At 41.2% G+C, this 17,050-nt stretch overlaps 1 protein-coding gene across 2 annotated transcripts; it reads left to right on the top strand.

The window, feature by feature from the left end:
* Nucleotides 1-3,556: 3,556 nt before the first annotated feature.
* Nucleotides 3,557-15,087, top strand: ARPP19 (cAMP regulated phosphoprotein 19). Of its 2 annotated transcripts, none has more exons than XM_074549368.1 (3): nt 3,557-3,814; nt 8,460-8,582; nt 11,820-15,087. In XM_074549368.1, exons 1-3 carry the CDS (start codon nt 3,770-3,772, stop codon nt 11,988-11,990), a joined length of 339 nt encoding a protein of 112 aa, XP_074405469.1. In that variant the 5' UTR covers nt 3,557-3,769; the 3' UTR covers nt 11,991-15,087. The 2 variants fall into 2 exon arrangements, with proteins under 2 accessions (XP_074405469.1, XP_074405470.1); XM_074549369.1 differs by lacking the exon at nt 3,557-3,814 and adding an exon at nt 5,952-6,104.
* The last annotated feature ends 1,963 nt before the right edge of the window (nt 15,088-17,050 follow it).

Genomic DNA, 17,050 nt, shown 5'->3' with positions numbered 1-17,050 from the left:
CTGAGTCCTCTCTCCCCATGTCAGCAGTGTTTGCCACTCATTTTAGAGAGAATCAGGGAAATTTGTACAGGAAAAGATTGTTTGCAGTTTCTAGTCATTGTGTGCCCTTTAAAACTGAGAAAAGGTTTCTTTTGGTAGCAGAGCAGTCAAACACAACTGCAGTTGTGCTGTGTACAGAACTAAGGTCTGGACTGGGATATCAAGAGGGCGTCCTACTTTCTGTGTAGCTGCTGTTGAGTCATAAGCAAACAGCATGTATCCTCAAACTACTTATTTGTGTCATGGTGCACCGCTTGCTTGCATGCTCAATGAAAAAACAACATGAGGAAAGGACACATTTTTAATGAAAAGTTATCATTAGTAGTAGATTAACCTTTTAGTTTTGCACTGACATTATGCAATGTTTGTATCTTGATAACTTTATTTAAATAGACTTCTTCAAGTCATCTCCTTTCCGTAATTTGCTTTGAATAGCAAAGAAGTGTGGATTTTGAATATGTGGTTACTACAAGTCATGTCTAGGAAATAAATTTGTATTCTCTTTAATAGTCAAACTACACTTAGTCCCTATGTGGATTTGGAATGAAAGTGACCTTGGATTATCTGTGCACAACTTTGATTTTACTGAGTCATTCTCTATTTACAGCTTGATCTGAGTAAACACTTTCCATTAGGGACACACCTGGAAAAATTCTGGATGCTTATAAAGTATGAACTAAATTCCACATGACCTTCTAAGCTCAGGGTAAGACTAGACTAATTTTTGAGAGATCATTGGTTTCTTCTCTTTATTCCTCAATAAATGAGTGGTTTATAAGGGCCTCCAGTGATGGCTGCTACAACTAATCTCTTCCAGTGATAAATTATACTTATCTTGACAAAGTATAACATTTAGTTATACTATATACATTTAGTTATAGTTATATAAGGATTTATAGCATCCAACTAAATGTTGCTGAAGTTGAGTTAAATACTGCCTAGCCTTTTCATTGTAAGCAAACAATTTAATTATGTCTCTTCTCAGTCTTTTTTTTTTTTTTTTTTTTGGTAACTAAGACAACCCTGGACTGTTCAGTCAGTCTTTGTTTTTTGCACCTCTTGTCATTCTGGCTCTTTGCTTTCTTCTTTTGGACTGAATCAGTCTTGAAGTGTGTGAGGTTGGACACAGCATCCCAGTCAGGGCCTCTCTGTGCCAGTCAGACTGGAAGAATTGGTTGATAAATCATATGGATTAAAGTCCTTCATGCATCCTGTTGGAATACACTAATTTTCAGTATCAGATGTCAACTTGCATTCATCTTGTAACCCAACACAAGAGATATCCTACCTGCTTGTTTCCAAAATAGCAGCTCTTCTTATTGAATTTTATTCTCTCACCACCCAAGATTTTATATGCTGAACACAGCATTGCTGTTTGAAGAATTGATAGCTGTGTCCAACAAACTTGCATCCACCACATTAAAGTTTCATCTAATTAAGTTTCCCTAATTTGCATGGGAAAGTGTCAGAAGCCTCATTAATGCCAGAAGGCATCTGGAACTTCAGCCACCTTCACCCACTTATCCACATGGTTTATTTCCTTTTTCTTAAAGGAAAAAGGATTGTGTGAAACCCTTGTTCTTAACTGTGAATTCCTGCCTAGCTACTCAGTTTCTTTTGAGTGCTTATTTTAGAGGATTTTCAAGTCATTATTGACAGCCAAATTATATAGCTTGTATTCTGTCCTCCCCATACTCTAATTCAAATTCAGGAAAAGTGACTCCTGGAAACCCATTCATTTTTCACAGGTTCCTATATGAATCACCAGTAATTAACTGGAAATTGCTTCTGTCATTCTCTAATCTCTTAAGGATATTTTTTCATCCAAGTTGAAAATATTTACCAAAACTAATTAAAGTAACATGCAAACCAGTCTTTCTTTATTCCAGCTGGAGGCTATACTTTGTTTGTTACACCATTTACCTTGATCATGTCAGATTGAACAAAAACAAACATTAAACACTTTAGTCTTTAAAAGTTTTGTTCTGTAATATTTTGGTACCCCCCTGTCTTCATGATCTGGTTTAGGTATGCATCCTTAAAAACGGACCCAGTTTCTGTAGGCTGCTTTCTTGTATTTGAGGCCATTGAAGAACTTGGGCTTTTCCTGAGGTTCTGAATTTATTTCCCATCTTTGCTCTGCATTATGTTTCCTTAAAGAAATAACTGCATTAAGGAACTGCTGAATCCTTGAAACTGTTTTCCCTTACATTAATTTCCTAAGAGATTTGAAAGAAATTCCTGGAGTTTGCAATCTTGTCTGCTGTCACCGCTGAATTTCATCCTTTTTATGATAATTTTTTAATGTTGCTGTGTTTTTCACACTTTCAGACCATTTCTCCCTAATTTTGCCAGAAGCAAATGTGGCACACCCACCACTATCATGGCTTTTTTCATCATTAGGAAAAAACCCACTGGTGCATTCTGTGATTATTTTTCTGTGCAATCTGCCTGGCTGTATCCCTTTCTGAACAAGGGATATGCACATTCCTTGGGTTCTCCACAGCTTGGTGATCCTGGATGAATCTCTCTGGATGGATCTCTCAGGTGCATAAAAAAACACCTCTTCCACCTACTGCCTTGTGGGGCATTTAGTACAATTCAGCTGTGACAAAATCATTGACAGCTCCAGCTTTCACAGACCTTTCTGACCTGCCTCTCATGTTCTTCCCAAGCATAATCACACAAAGCCTGTCCTGGCCCATCCCTCCTGAGCTGTGCTAATCCACACCTTGCTGTTCACATAATCCATTTATTTAGGGACCCCTAAAGATTTATTAATGGTGGGCTTTTTAAACCCCTTGAAGAGAGTCCACAGAATGTTACTTTTCAGCCAAGAACCTGACAATGAAAAGTAGATGGGGAGGGAATAAAATACTCTGTATAACTTGATACTCTGCTGTTAAGGAGTTCCAATGGACTGAGCCTTCCCATCCTGTCAGCTGCTGTCTGGGATTTGTGAGATCCTCGAGTAATGCTGCTGCGGACTTAGCTCCTTGTGTTTTGCTCACTAAAAGTGGCCAAAAGAACTGACTTTATCCATGCAGTAAAGGCTTTTCCCCTTTAGGCTGAGGCTGAGCAGGGCAGGCTGTGCGAGCCGGGGTGAGGGGCCTGTGGTGAGGGGAGGGGAGCTGGGGGCCACTGAGGGACCAGAGGAAATGGCCTTAAGCTGACACGGGAGGTTCGCATGAGATATTGGAAGAATTTCATTTCACTGTTGGGCTGGTCAGGCGCCCAGGGAGGCGATGGAGTCACCGTCCCTGGAGGTGTTTTAAGACACGTATGGCCCTGGCGCCGGTTGATGTGCTTTAGTGGTTACAGTGACGCCTGTGAGGGTGGACTGGACCACACTGAACATCTCTTCCAACCCCGATGTTTTTGTAATTCTGTCATTCGAAAGGGAGGGGCACCGAGCCCATCCTGGCTCCGACAGCCGCCTCCGAGCTCGGGCCTCGAACCCGCGACCCCGGACGTGACGCGCGGGGCGCAGGCGGATCCCGCCCCCGCTGCCCAGCCCGCGCGCGGGGGCCGAGGCGGAGGAAGTCTGGCCCCGCCGACGCTCCGTCGCGCCCGCCGCCGCCATCTTGTGCGGGAGGAGGCGGCAGCAGCCGCAGCAGAGGCAGCAGCAGCAGCGCGGAGGAGCCGCGGCCGCGCCTTCCGCCCGCCTCCTTCCCTCGCTCCCTGCTTCCCTCCCTCCCGCCCGGCCCCGCCGTCCCGCTGCCGCGGCGCCATGTCTGCCGAGAGCCCCGAGCCTGCCTCGGCCGAGGAGCAGAAGGTGGGTGGCGGGGCCCAGGAGCACAGGGAGCCCCGCGGGGCCTCTCCCGCCTCCATCGGCGCGGCCGGGCCTGTCCCTCCCTCGCTCGGCCCGGGGAGCCCCGCGGGCCGCACCGCCTGCCCGGGGCTGTCGGAGCGCAGCAGGGCCGGCCGGCGGCTCCCGGGCTGCAGGCGGAGAAGCCGCAGCAGCACGATGGCTCCGGAGCGGGTGTTCCCGGCTCATCGCGCTGTGCGCCGGCCTGGCCGGGCCCGCGGCGCTCCCTCGCTCGTTGTCCGACCTCGGGCCCGCACCCTCCGGGTGCTCCGCGGGCCGCGCCGGCCTGCGGCTCACGATCGCAGTGGCCGGATGGACACCAGCCATAATCCGCAGGCTAAACGTTTGTTTCAGTTCTAAAAAATGGTCAGTTTTTAATGTAATCAGTTCAGGAGCGGAAATACCCAAATCACAACGGCCGTGACCTGTGCTAGTTAAGGCTTTTAGAAGGAATAACTGGCTGGGTTATCTTGTGTCCCTCTTATGTCATCTCCCTGATAATTATGTCATTTCTCAGGTGGGGTTTGGTTTCATAGGTGGCTGTGCTGTGACTTTAAGAAGCCGTTTGTTTTTTAGTCTTGTCATTGCCGTGGGAGCCCGGTTGCAATCCCCGCGGCGATGATCCGGAGAAGTTATGAAACGCAAGTACTGCTTTGAAGGACGCTAAAGGAAAAAGCTTGATCTACATCAGCTGTTAAGTTTTTGTTTAATAATTTACAATTTGTAATATGAGTTAGTCGCACAGGTAGAGCTTTGGGGGTTAATATGGAATGATACCTTCTCAGTAGGTGCAGTAATCAGAACCAGCTCCTTGTCAGGTCTGTAATCTGCTCTTAAATAGGTGTGTTCTGCAGCGTGACTGAACGTCCATGCCAGGTAGGCTGCTGAACGGATACTGTTCCTGTTCAAAGCCTATAAAAATAAGTCCCTGGCCTATGCAGCACTCCTAGAATAGCTCTGTAATAAGAGCATAGTTAAACATGTGGCAGCAAGTTTATTGTAATGCCTTCTAGGGTGTTCTAATGAAGTCAGGTGACTGGGGCTGATTTTCCTAACCAACTTTCAGAGTGAAGTCTTGAAATGTCATGCTTATGCACTGCTTGGAGAAATTACCTTTTACTTGACAGATGGGAGGTCCTTGCTTCTCTCCTAATTTAGTTTTATTCTGGCAACGTGTTCAAGAAAAATTATATAACATCAATAAAATAAAACTTTGCTTTCTCTGAGTTTATGTCCTAGTGTGATACTGTGCTATCAGTGCTGCTATGACATTGCAATATTAACCTCCACTAAAACAATTTGTCTGGGTAGGCAGAACTGAGCACTCACTCGGTTAATGCTTAGCTCTGAAACACTTACATAAACAACCCAGTTTGCAGTACTTATTCATATGTATGCTTCAAAAAGATGATGCCCCTAAATGAACTTTGAGGCAGTGTTTTCATGATCAGAGCTTTTTTCTAAACTTTCTGACATGCTGTAAGAAGCTTGTGCTGAGTGAGAAAGGTTTTTAACTACAGTGATACAAACTGAAAGTCTGCCAAAGACCAGCGTTTCCTGTTCTTGGTGTGAGAACTCAGGACAGTGGCAGGGGGAAGTTCAGAAACAAAGAAACTTTGGACATAGGAGAATGTATGCTTGGTTGACCCTTTTGGCCTTAGAAGCCTGTATTTTTCAAGAAACTCTTAGAGGTGCTGCATTTTGTTGCTGGATTGGTTTTTGCCACATCAGTTTGCTGTAGGGTTGTGCTGTTGCTGTGTTTTTCCCATTTTCTGCTTTGCATTTTGTCTGATGTCTTGTGCCAAAGATGAGCCATTCATACCAGGGTTCTAAAAGGCTGCTGGCTGTTTTTTTAGTCATGCAGGTCACTTGTCCAGCAGATACAGAACTTTATGCTGCTAGAACCTGTGCGAAGATAAAAAGCAAAAGCTGTCTTTAAGTGAGTTAGGTAACTACTGCCTTCCTGGTAGATCATTTTAATGACTTCATGAGCTGTGTCAGGTTCCTGTAGAGAGCTAAAATTATAACTTTTGTGTGGTTGTCACTTGGAAGAAGAGCGTGGTATATCTTGATTTCTGCCCACTCCCCAGTCATTTGTTAGTCACTTGGTTGTTGCTTCTGTAATTCAAGGGGGAATGTTCTGAATGTAGGAGTGGCTTGGGCTGAAGTCTCTGAGAATGCTCAGTACCATTTAGTCCTCAGAAGAACATAGGATCAGGACGTGCAGGCAGTGATCTTCCCAGGAAAACTCTCCGAGGTCTCAGCAATCTGGTTTAGGCTTCTGAGCTGCAAATGAACACAGCGAATTGCTTTCTGAATCTAAACCCTTGGCACTCCCTGTATCCTTCAGCAAGGAGTTCTGCACCTTAACTGTATTTTATGTGAAGAACTGTTGTCTTGAGTATTTTTTGAACCTGCTGTCAGCTGGTTTTGTTTGACACCCCAAGTCGTGGTATTGAAATTCTTTAATTTGTGTTCTGTGGGTTTTTGGATCTTAGTTGTTGTTGGTCATCCAGAAGAAGCGCCGTGCTCTGTATCCTTTTGAGCTGCATTGATGCATAACACAATGTTTTTGTTTGATTGCCTGCTGTGCCATAATTTGTCAGCCCTGTGGGTTTGCATAAATGTCTCCTTTGATGCACCGTGAATACATATTTATATAAGCTATTTATTGTTGGTCCTCTTGTCTTAAAAAATATGTCCTTTTGGCTTTTAGTGTGGCAAAATGTGCCCCCTCTAATACTTTGTGTGTTGGCTCAGCAGTGAGTACCCAGTGATTCAGCATTAGGTGTTCACAGTGTTGAGCTGAAAGGATTACTTTTGAGCAGATCCAGGCTGTGGTGGCATTCTGATAAACCACAATGGGGAGAGCAGCTGCTGTGTGATCTTTGTAAGGCATGAGAACCCTGGGCTTGGCTAGTGTGATACTGCCTAGTGGGAAATGGTGTAGTTCTATGCTCAGGAGTGCCAGGGAGACTATGCCCTTTATTTAAAATGTTTGGATTTTGCGTCGTATTGCCTAGCTGCATTTTCATCTAATAAAAAGCACTGGTTCCTGTTGTCACTGCAGTTTCTCTATAATTGTTATGAGAGTTTCTGTTTTTTCTTTGGGAGAACTCTAATTCAGTTTCCTGTATTGTGCAAAGCTGTCCTTGAGGTGTTTGCCCAAATGCAGCAACTAGAAAATGTTATATTCTAAATCTGTTACAGTCTTTGTTTCTGAGGCACCTTACCAGAAAGGTGTTGAATCTTTCACAACCTGGAGCAGTCTATAAGAGATAGAGAGCACTTAGGGATGGCAACTGTGGTGGTGGCTCTTGTTCCTCTTCATTTGTGGCTTAAGTAGCTCCCTGCTCCCGGTGTCCCTGTCCTCCTGCTGCTGTGTTAACCTGTTTATGCAGCTGCCCGCTCATCCAGCCCGTGCAAACCCATCCAAATGAAACAGCACAACAAGGGGAGAAGGAAAAAAAATTATAAATGGTTATTTTTTGTTGGATTAGTTTCTGTAAAGTCTAAAAAGGGAATACAGGCAATCATGCTGATTGATGCAATGCAAAGGATGATGGCAGGCATGGAAAAGAGTATGAAGGGGCTGCCTAAGCAGCTCTAAGTGGACATGAAATCTTAGTCATAGATGAGTGACACCCTCCTGATTTCAGTGGCAATTCTTACTTGCTGCCTGAAAGTCTTTCTGTGCTTCAGGTGATAACAACAATTCTGTGCTGCAGCAGTCAGTGCAAATCATATATTTTTTCTGAACCAGGAATGGTTTTCCTTAAAAAAAAAAAAAGGCTGTGGTCAAATTCTGGAAAAAACAGACCAAGAATTTTGAATGAAAAATATTTTAGGAATGATTCAACAGAATAAATTGTACTTCATACATTAAATTGCTACATGGACATGGAAAAGATGAGCGTGAAGTAGAGGCCAGTGAACAAATTGCAGTTTTGCCAAATGAATATCTCTAAATTATTATTTTGAGCATCCATGTTTTACAGTATGCTCATAAAATAGGCATTTTATTTTACACAAATGCACTACCCAACTGTCTTCATCCTCATAATTTCAGGATAATTATAGGCATGTATAGAGAAACACAGTATTGCTATTAATGTAACAGCAGGCATGTTTTTGAGACTGTTTCACAGTGAATATCAACACATTAGGCTGGAGCAGCCCTACAGATCAGTGTGGCAGTGCAAGTGCCAATCTGCCTAAGCAACTAAATAATGAAACAGGCATTTGGAAAAAAAAACCCTGTGGTTTTTGCTCACTGTTCAGTATTTGTTCTTAGTGGACCCCTTGTTTTGACCAAAAAAGACCCCAGTTTTGTTTGAGCTTTTTTATTCAAGATTGAATAATTCAAATTGCTTTTCTTTGAGAGGGAAGTGTGACATTTTCAGCATCTCCAGGAAAGGTGTCTAAAATGGGAGGCTGAACTCCTACAGTTGCTGTCAGCATCTGAGAAAGAGTCTTTGAAAATGTCTAATCAGATAATTGTTATGCTCACTTGGTAGCAGCAATGGGCTGTGGGTGTATTACCTGCAAAGCTGTTCTGCATAAATATACATTGTGGGATGTTTCCCTTACTGTATCACTCACTGTCTTTCAGGAGATGGAGGATAAGGTGTTGAGTCCAGAAAAAGCTGAAGAAGCAAAATTGAAAGCAAGATATCCTCATCTGGGCCAGAAGCCAGGGGGCTCAGACTTCTTGAGGAAGAGGCTTCAAAAAGGAGTAAGTTCTTTATTGTCCACAGGGTATAGACAAAAAAATCCAAAATTCCTGTATCTGCAATTATTTTTCCTCATACACAGGCCTTTGCATGGTTAAAGAGTCCTAAGAACCTTAAATTTTGAGAAAGCACGAGGAAGACAAATTTGTCTCTGCACAACAAATGCCAGGTTGGCAGGATAGCTGTTTACAGCATCAGGGCCTCAACCACACTTGTTATAAAAAATTAAACTTAGAAGCTGCTGTGATAGACTTGAAAACAACCTGTAAAGTAAACACCAAGGATTAGGAGCTCATCCTTATTTTGTAGTGATTTTATCCTGCCCATTCTTATGCCCCCAAAATCGATGTCCACTCCTATTATCCATGTTTCTGGCACAAGAAAGTTTGGTGCCTGCTGTTAGACCAGGCATTATCTGACATTAGTGGTTTGACAATGGTTGTATAATTCTGGATATACACCCAGACCCAAAAATAATGATAGAAGAATGAAGAGTGAGTTAATATTTCAGTATTGTTCCACATCTAACCAATGTCTCTTCTTAGCTATTTGACTGGGGGATTTTTATTTTAATTATTCATAGAGTGATTATGTAATGCCTTTCAGGCATGCTGGGACTCAGTTCTTGTAATAATCCTGGTATGTCACTGCTTCTGGTGGTGCTTTCATTGCTGTCACACCGTTGTCACTATTGTCTAGGACCTTCCAGTACACACAACGATTCCAGGTATAAATCCTTCACAAACCAGCTGGTGGAGTTCAGTGCTGATCTAATTCTGTGCTATCTGGTAACATCTCTTGGGGATTGTTACTGTTGGCAGGTTTTTTGGATAATCTTTGTCTCATGAGTTGGAAGATATGAAGCAGAGTTAATGGCTGGGCAGGTGGTAGCTGAGGTGACTCCCTCTGAGTTACTCTGCAGCCTCAATGAGACTTCACTGGGTTCAGGGTATGTGTAGACACAGAAGGGAGTGGTAAGTTTGTATTGTGATGATATCTCAGGAAAACAGGCCAGCATTCAGTCAGTAAAGACTGATAGCCATAAAGAATTGTGGCTGCTTGCACTTGGTGCAAATGTGAGAGAATCTCACCACCAGCAATAACAGCCTGTACAATATCTCCATCTTAATTATACATATTGAATGCAAAGGCTCTTGCAGCATGGACTTTCAGATCTGAGTACAGACAGATCCATGGCCATCTTAATTGACTTTTGCTACTCTGATGAAAGATGGCATAAACTTGTGGGTTCTAATTCATAATAGGCCTCCTGCAGTTCCTGATGTGGTGATAATAACTTTATTCTGTTTATTTTTTATTTCAATTTAGTGTGCTCAGTGTCTTAAATGACGAGGCTCCTTTACTTGGTAGGAGTTCTGGTATACTTTGAGCTGCCTGCACTGATGAGAGTTAGAATAGAGTGAGGATAGTGTACATGCTGTCAGAAACTGTTTGTGACAGGAAGACACCTGGACAGACATAGTTGGTTTTGGAAGGGGTGATCAAATTCAGGTCATCTGTGAGAAGCTAGAATAAATCAGGAAAGTACAGGAATATGTTAAAGGACAAAATGGATTGGTATTCTAATGCATGAGAGATGGTGGGTTTTCTCACATATTCTTCTGTGGTCAGCTGTAGCCCAAATCATCATCAGTTTTGCAACCAGGACACACTTTGCCAGGTCATATTTGCTGTTCTGCATGAAATGTTCTGCATCTGATGCACACACCATTACCAGTGCACTTTCTGTGGAATAGTGGTAGATGAGAACAGTACTAGGTCATGCTCCCGTGGGAGATTCTGTTTGGAACTCTTAGACAGAAAGATATCTGCTAACAGCTGTATCACATCTGAAGATCAAATGGTTCTGTTATTACCTAGTTGCTGTTTAGAAGTTTCTTTAGATTGCTTCAGTCTTAAAGGGCAAAATGGGAAAACTTTTTTCCAAATCAGATTATGTTCTACCTTGAGGCCTGGGCTGCAGAAGTAGTGCTAGAACATTTTGGTGTAAATAGGGATTACACCATCAAAAGGATTGTTCTGGGAAGGTTTATAAATAAGAGTGTGTGATTCAGATGTACAATGGACTATGGGAGAGATAGATCAGGTAACTTCAGGGCTCTGCCAGGGAACATTTAAAGCCAGTTCAAGTTACTTCTGTCTAGCAACTGCTGCTGCTGAACATTTTGCGGCTGGTTAGTACTAAGGTAAAGGCTGTGTTGGCACTGTGCTGCTCAGAAGCACTTGGACATGGCAGGTCATGATGGCTGTTGTTCAGCTGGCTGAGGACTAAGCCTATACAAATCTAACTGGGTGGTCTATCTTCAGACATGGTTATGATTGTAAGCAGTAGTCAGTGGTGTCAGTCTTAATCCTGAATCTAATTTTTTTGCCTCGTACAAAATCTGTTCAAAGTCATGGATTATGAGTATCTGAGTGGTAGATCTCATGGTGAGATATAAAAACAATGCAACTTTTCCTGCAAAATGTGTCAGTGACCAGTTGAAGAATTGGATGAAATTCCATGCCTCATTTTACCATGATGTGGATAAATAACAGTCATTTGGCTTTGACATGCATAGATAATTAAACATTTTGAGAAGTCTGGCTACTCGTAAATGTAATGCTAACAAAAACTTGCTGATATATTAAGGAACGTTGTTTTTCAACTAGGACTTTAAAACTTTATTTTTGTATTCAGAAAAAAATGGAATGGGGGATAATAATTTCCTTGACCTAGTGCTTTTCAGGACTGTACAGTAAATTTGACTTTGCTAAATAATTGGTTTGAGAACTTTAGAGATTACAGTTTCACTGTTTTAATGCGTGCAGAGAAGAGATTTTCTTGTTAGCACACACTTTCATGCTACTTTGATCTCTGGTGTGACAGATCAGGCTCTGTTCTCCAGTTTTAATTTGTGCATTGTTTGGTTATTGTGTGTAGCAGAACTTGTTCACTGCAACAAAATTTGCAGAGCCCAAGGTTTCAGTAGTGGGAGATGAGCTTTTGGGAAAACCAAGGCAAAAGTAATGTTCAGATTATTGTTCACAGTGATGTTAAGAGTTCAGCTGTCTGTGCTTACTAGTCTTGACCTTTTTTTAATCAACATAGAGCTACTTGAACAAATCACAGAGATTTTACAACTTTTTAATATCTAAAATATCTATTTGCCAATATAATTCGGTGAATATATCTGATAAGATTTCAGGCTTTTAAATATGTGTGTTTTGTCTTCTAGCAAAAATACTTTGATTCTGGTGACTACAACATGGCTAAAGCAAAGATGAAGAATAAGCAACTGCCTACTGCAGCTCCTGACAAGACAGAAGTCACTGGTGACCATATTCCTACTCCACAGGATCTTCCTCAGCGGAAACCATCTCTTGTTGCTAGCAAGCTGGCTGGCTGACGAGAACACCTGAACTGCATGATTATTCTCATTCCTGTTATTTCTCCGTAATAGTTATTTCTCACCCTCACATCCCCCTTTTTCTTTCTTACACTAAGTCATGAGACTGACAGCTTTGCAGGTAGCGATAGCATGTGCTGCTATTGTAAGGGAATACTGTTAAGAGTAAAACGTAGTATTTGGTCTAGTTGAGAACAATGCACTGATTAAAAAGGACGAGTTTGGTTAGAGCAATGTAATCTACTTGAAAATGTACATATTGCCCATTTCCTAGTGTAGGACTGGTTCCAGCAAGTGACATCGCAAGTTTTACAACTTCTAATGTTTCTGCTTTTGTTATTTCATCTTAATTACAGCATATTTGTATTTAATATAACCTCCAGTTGTGTTGGGTTTTTCTTCCGTGTTTGGGTTTGTTGTCTAAAATAGAGGTTTAGACCACAAGTTGCTAGATGGTGAAGCATGTATAAAAACAAAGACAGGGCTCTGATTGAATTTTGTTTCTGCTTTTGAACTTGAACGGCCTTAAACCTGTTTCAGCTTTAACAATAGAGTTTTTACTTGGGCAATATTTGCCCATTCTGGTGTAACTCTTGTGAACCTAGTGCTTATTGACAACTGCCTGTTGAAGCTGGTATTCTTTTCAGTTCTGTAGCTTAGGACACACTTTTGTTGAAGATGTGGATGAAGTGTGCATGTGCATAGACTGTTGAATTCACTCTTGTGCCATTTTTTGTAAATACAATAGTTTTGCACAACCTTTTGCAAACGTCTATTAGTTTTATGTTTTAAAAAGCAGATAATGTGCCAATCAAAGCACAAGTGATTCTGTATCTTTCAAAGTCTTGTCCTGAAACTAAGAGTCCAGAATCTTGCTACTGAAAGTAAAAATTGTATACCTGAAATTTGTGAAACACATTTACACTTGACTCAACCTTATGCTTTTGCAGATGTATGTTTTGTTTCACAATAATATCCAGCATTCAAGTATAAATTTGGAATTTGTACCTATATTTGCAGGCAAGTGCCCTTTATGTTCAGCAGTTGTTTAAGCTTTTAAAGCAGATATGCTCTGTCTGTTGGCATGGAATATGGTTAAGTGTACTGTTCTAGAGAGTTCCCTGTGTAGCAGACACCAGATTTAGGCTCACTGATGTTTGATATGCAATTGGCTTTGAGCTACTTTAGACTTCTGGAAGCAGAAGGATATCTTTTTTTTCTTGGACTCCTGAAGAGGTAGTAAATTATTTCCTTTTCTTTGTTGTACAGCAGCCCCTCATTGGCTTTGTGGAAAGGAATATCTGGAAAGATATTTCTATAATGACTTATTTAGAAATAGGTAACTTTTCATAGCAGAAAATAGGATTGAACTCCAGTCCATGTTTATGATGAAGGTTGTATTAGATAGACAAAATACATAGTTAGTGTTAGTTAGGTGAATTGATGCATTTAAAACATGTTAGTTCAATGAAACCAGAATATTGAAAATGGAGTATGATCCATAATTTAATTGATTTTCATATAGGTAGTCACAGCCTTCACAGTCTTTGGGAGAACAAGAAATTCTTTTAAAAAATGATCAGTTTACTGAATGCTTTTTTTTAAAAAAAAATAGTTTGGAAAGAGCCTGTTAGAAACAAAGCACCAATGTGAGTATCACAAGAGAGAACACTTAAAGCTGCATGTTTTCAGAAGCTTGTACTTTGTGCTGACATATTCAGAAAGGTCTTGGGGTATAAAGGACTGCTAGTCAATACCAATGCTGGCCCATATCTTCTGCAATGCTCTCTTCTAGAGGCAAACAAAATGGTCAAGAGAAATTGAATAGTCTTTATTTGGTCCTGTTTTGATCAGAACATAGTGTCTATGTCATGTTTTTGATTCAGAGAAGCAATTCCAGAGAATTTCAGAATTCCTAACCTGATTCTATTTGAGTCTGTATAGCCCTGTTTTAGTAGTTAGATGGGCTTTGTCAAGCCTGTCCTTACTCCTTATCCTCCACTAGTATTATGAATAATTTGTGGTTTTTGCAGAACAGTTTGAAGAAATGGACCTACTTGAGTTCTTTAAGAAATTAGGCTGGAAGAATAACAAGGAAACTGGAAATATTAAAGCAGGCTGCTTTTTATAAATGTTTGTTCTAATGTGAAAATCCTTCTTTATTTTTCTATGTATAAATGAAATTGAAATTAACAATAGGATTGGGCCTGAAACAAATGTTGAACAACTTAAGGTGACTTGCTGTGTATTGTCTGGTGCCACTATTCTGTATCTCCCCTAAGGTGAGTTCTCTTGATGTTTGGGAAGGTTTAAAAAGAGAGCCATTTAAATTTAAACATTCCACTCACTCAGCTACAACTCAGCTTGTCCTGCTGGTTGGACAACACAAGCTCTTCCAGTGCTCACTCAGTGACTTGCAGTTCCTAAGATTACTACAAATTCAGCTATGAATACATTCTCCATGTGTATATTTGAAGTACTGTAATACTAACTAGGTCAGTGACTGATTATGAGCCTTCACATCTGACAGACCTCAGCAGCAGGCACAGCTATTTTGATTCTGTACACTGTATAAAACTTAAGTCCAGTAGTCACTTAACAGGAAATGGAACATGACTGCAGATGGATGCTTACTTTCAGCTTACTCCAGCAAGATAACTCAGCTATCCAAACTGATGTACATAATGTATTATATGAGTTTTACCATTTGATAATTGCCTTTTTCAAAGAAAACCTGTCCACACTGTAGACTGGCAGTCCCTTTCATATCTTGCCTTTAAAGATAGAGTGTTTAGTTGCTAGAGTAGTACTCATGTAGGCTTGTTATAGCAGATAGCACCAACATTTTATTTGAGATAGTTAAGTGGATTAATTACAACTTCACAGATATGTCCCCAAATCTGTAACACCAAAGGCTTCCCTCTCATTGTTCTTGATGTAGTAGGACAGTGTTTGTGTAAAGGCCACAGGAGTACATTTTGTTGGACATATTTACACCCAGTCAAGATGTTAAGGTGATAAAAATGTCAATTGTTCTTTACAAACTTACACGTTGTATAGTATACAGAATAAATTGATTTACTTAGTTTTTATTGCACCATGGAGGTTTGTCTCATCTTTACTGTGTTTTCCTAAACAATACTGCATACTTCGGTATTCTCTGTGGAAAATTTCTAAACCCTAAATCTTACTACTCTGTATCATTAAAAATATGACTGGGCTTTGGTTTCTAGTATGTTAGACTACAGAATTACTTTAATGTAATCACATTTATATATATTTCAGTGCTTATTTTTCTATTAAGGCAATTAAAGCTTATTGTTTGAAAACTCCGTAACAGATGATTGTTTGGGTCCCTTACACTGAATGAAGGGAATGTCTGGGAACCAGCTTGGTGCAAAGAAGTTTGCATTGCTTTAGACTGTTGGCCTAAATATGGCAACATTTCCAGAAACAACAATGCTGGAAAAGAGTCCCACTGATTTCCCAGTCAGCCTGAGGCTGATCTTTGCACAGCTTCCAGCTCCATGGGTGTTATTGACACAGTTAGCTCAGTCCCCAGGGTTACAGTAACACCCTCTGTGCTCTGCATACCTGCATGGTACATGATTGTCTCTCTTCCTACATATCTCTTGTATTACATTGCGGAGTTCTTAACTGTTCCATCAGTACTGGCTGGAACCATCCCTGTTTGTTTTCTACAGCTAAAATCTGCAGGCCTGGTCCTTGAGGTGTGAGAATTGGCAGAGAACTCTCTGCTCACTCATTCTACAGCATGACAACAGAATAGGAAGTCCTGTGTGAGAAGGGAATTTCTCTGCCACAGTTGAACAGATCACAGACATGAACCGAACACAGATGTAAGAAAAAAGATAGGGCAAATGCTTCTTAACTGCTGAAAAAAAATTGCATAAAAATTCGGTATAAAATGCTACATGTGGACTGTGTCAGTTACATCACCTGTACGCCGTTGTCTGGAACAGCCTGGGATCTATGCTCTGAAAAATGCCATCTTTTCAAAAAGATGTTGTGCAAGGTAAGAGGTGAGACCTTTTAAAATCTTAGCAGCAAATACTTGATGCAGGAGATGCATCCTAAAGTAGTCGCTCTGGATACATTGCAAAAAGGTTGTTTCCTGGCAACTTCCAATGCCCCCAATTCCTGTCCTTAATGGCAGATTTGAAATCCTGGTTTATGCAAATTGTGTCAAATCATAGCATATTTTGGACTCGGATATCTATTTTTTGCTGTGGCTCATTACATTTGGATCCTGAGCTCCAGCTGTGGGTGGCTGAGATCAGTAATCCACAGTCCAGGCAAACTCCTGAAATGAGTGTCTTTGAATTTAGCATAGATATCCTGAGGAAAGGGTTCAAAATACCTGATGTGAAGCTTCACACAGAGGGGAGGTCCAGGTGCTTTCTGAAAACAAAACTGAAATTTCAGTTGTTTATAGTTCAGTGTTGCACATGAAAGGTGTCTGGTAGCGTTAGTACAGATCTCCCTGGTTTGCCTTGGCAGAGGGATGATGAGCACAGCTTAGCCAAAACCTCACCCCTGTCCTGGACAGCAGCTCCCAGGAACCCTTCTGAGCTTTTTATAGCACTGAGAGTGAATGTCCAGGTCTGCTGGACTGAGCCTCCTGCTGTGGGACAGCAACAGCAATCGTGGCTGATAAGCCTGGACATGCTGGCAGAACATGGGAAGGAATGTATTTTTAAAATTCTGTTCACATTATTTTGAAGTCTCTCAGCAGAACCAGTGGTTTTTTAATCTCTATTTTGAGTTTACTAACTTTAGTTTCCTAGCTGTGAAGGCCATATATCTGCACCTAATGCAAACAACTCTGGGTAAGCTACATATTTTCATATTGGCTATTTCCTATTTGTTCTTGCTACTTTCTCCATCTCCTTTTCAGATAGCAGCAATAAAATCCAGCTAAGCACTTATTGGGAGTGTTTGAGAGTCAGGATAGTGTTTTCTCTCTGTTACTAAATTGATGAGTGATTTCTGACCCGTTGCTTTCATGGTTCAGTTTCTCTGTAAACAGGTTTGTCTGT

The sequence above is a fragment of the Zonotrichia albicollis genome, chromosome 11, assembly GCF_047830755.1.
Source record: "Zonotrichia albicollis isolate bZonAlb1 chromosome 11, bZonAlb1.hap1, whole genome shotgun sequence".
NCBI classification, from domain to species: domain Eukaryota; kingdom Metazoa; phylum Chordata; class Aves; order Passeriformes; family Passerellidae; genus Zonotrichia; species Zonotrichia albicollis.
Note: the sequence above shows the minus strand (reverse complement) of the source record. Positions and strands in the feature narration are given on the sequence as shown.

What these genes read in the sequence shown, in the direction of transcription:
- ARPP19 (XM_074549368.1), top strand. Translation starts at nt 3,770, where the DNA reads ATGTCTGCCGAGAGCCCCGAGCCTGCCTCGGCCGAGGAGCAGAAG. An exon ending in CCTCGGCCGAGGAGCAGAAG is followed by an intron (nt 3,815 to 8,459) that starts GTGGGTGGCGGG and finishes ACTGTCTTTCAG; the next exon opens with GAGATGGAGGATAAGGTGTT. An exon ending in GGAAGAGGCTTCAAAAAGGA is followed by an intron (nt 8,583 to 11,819) that starts GTAAGTTCTTTA and finishes TTTGTCTTCTAG; the next exon opens with CAAAAATACTTTGATTCTGG.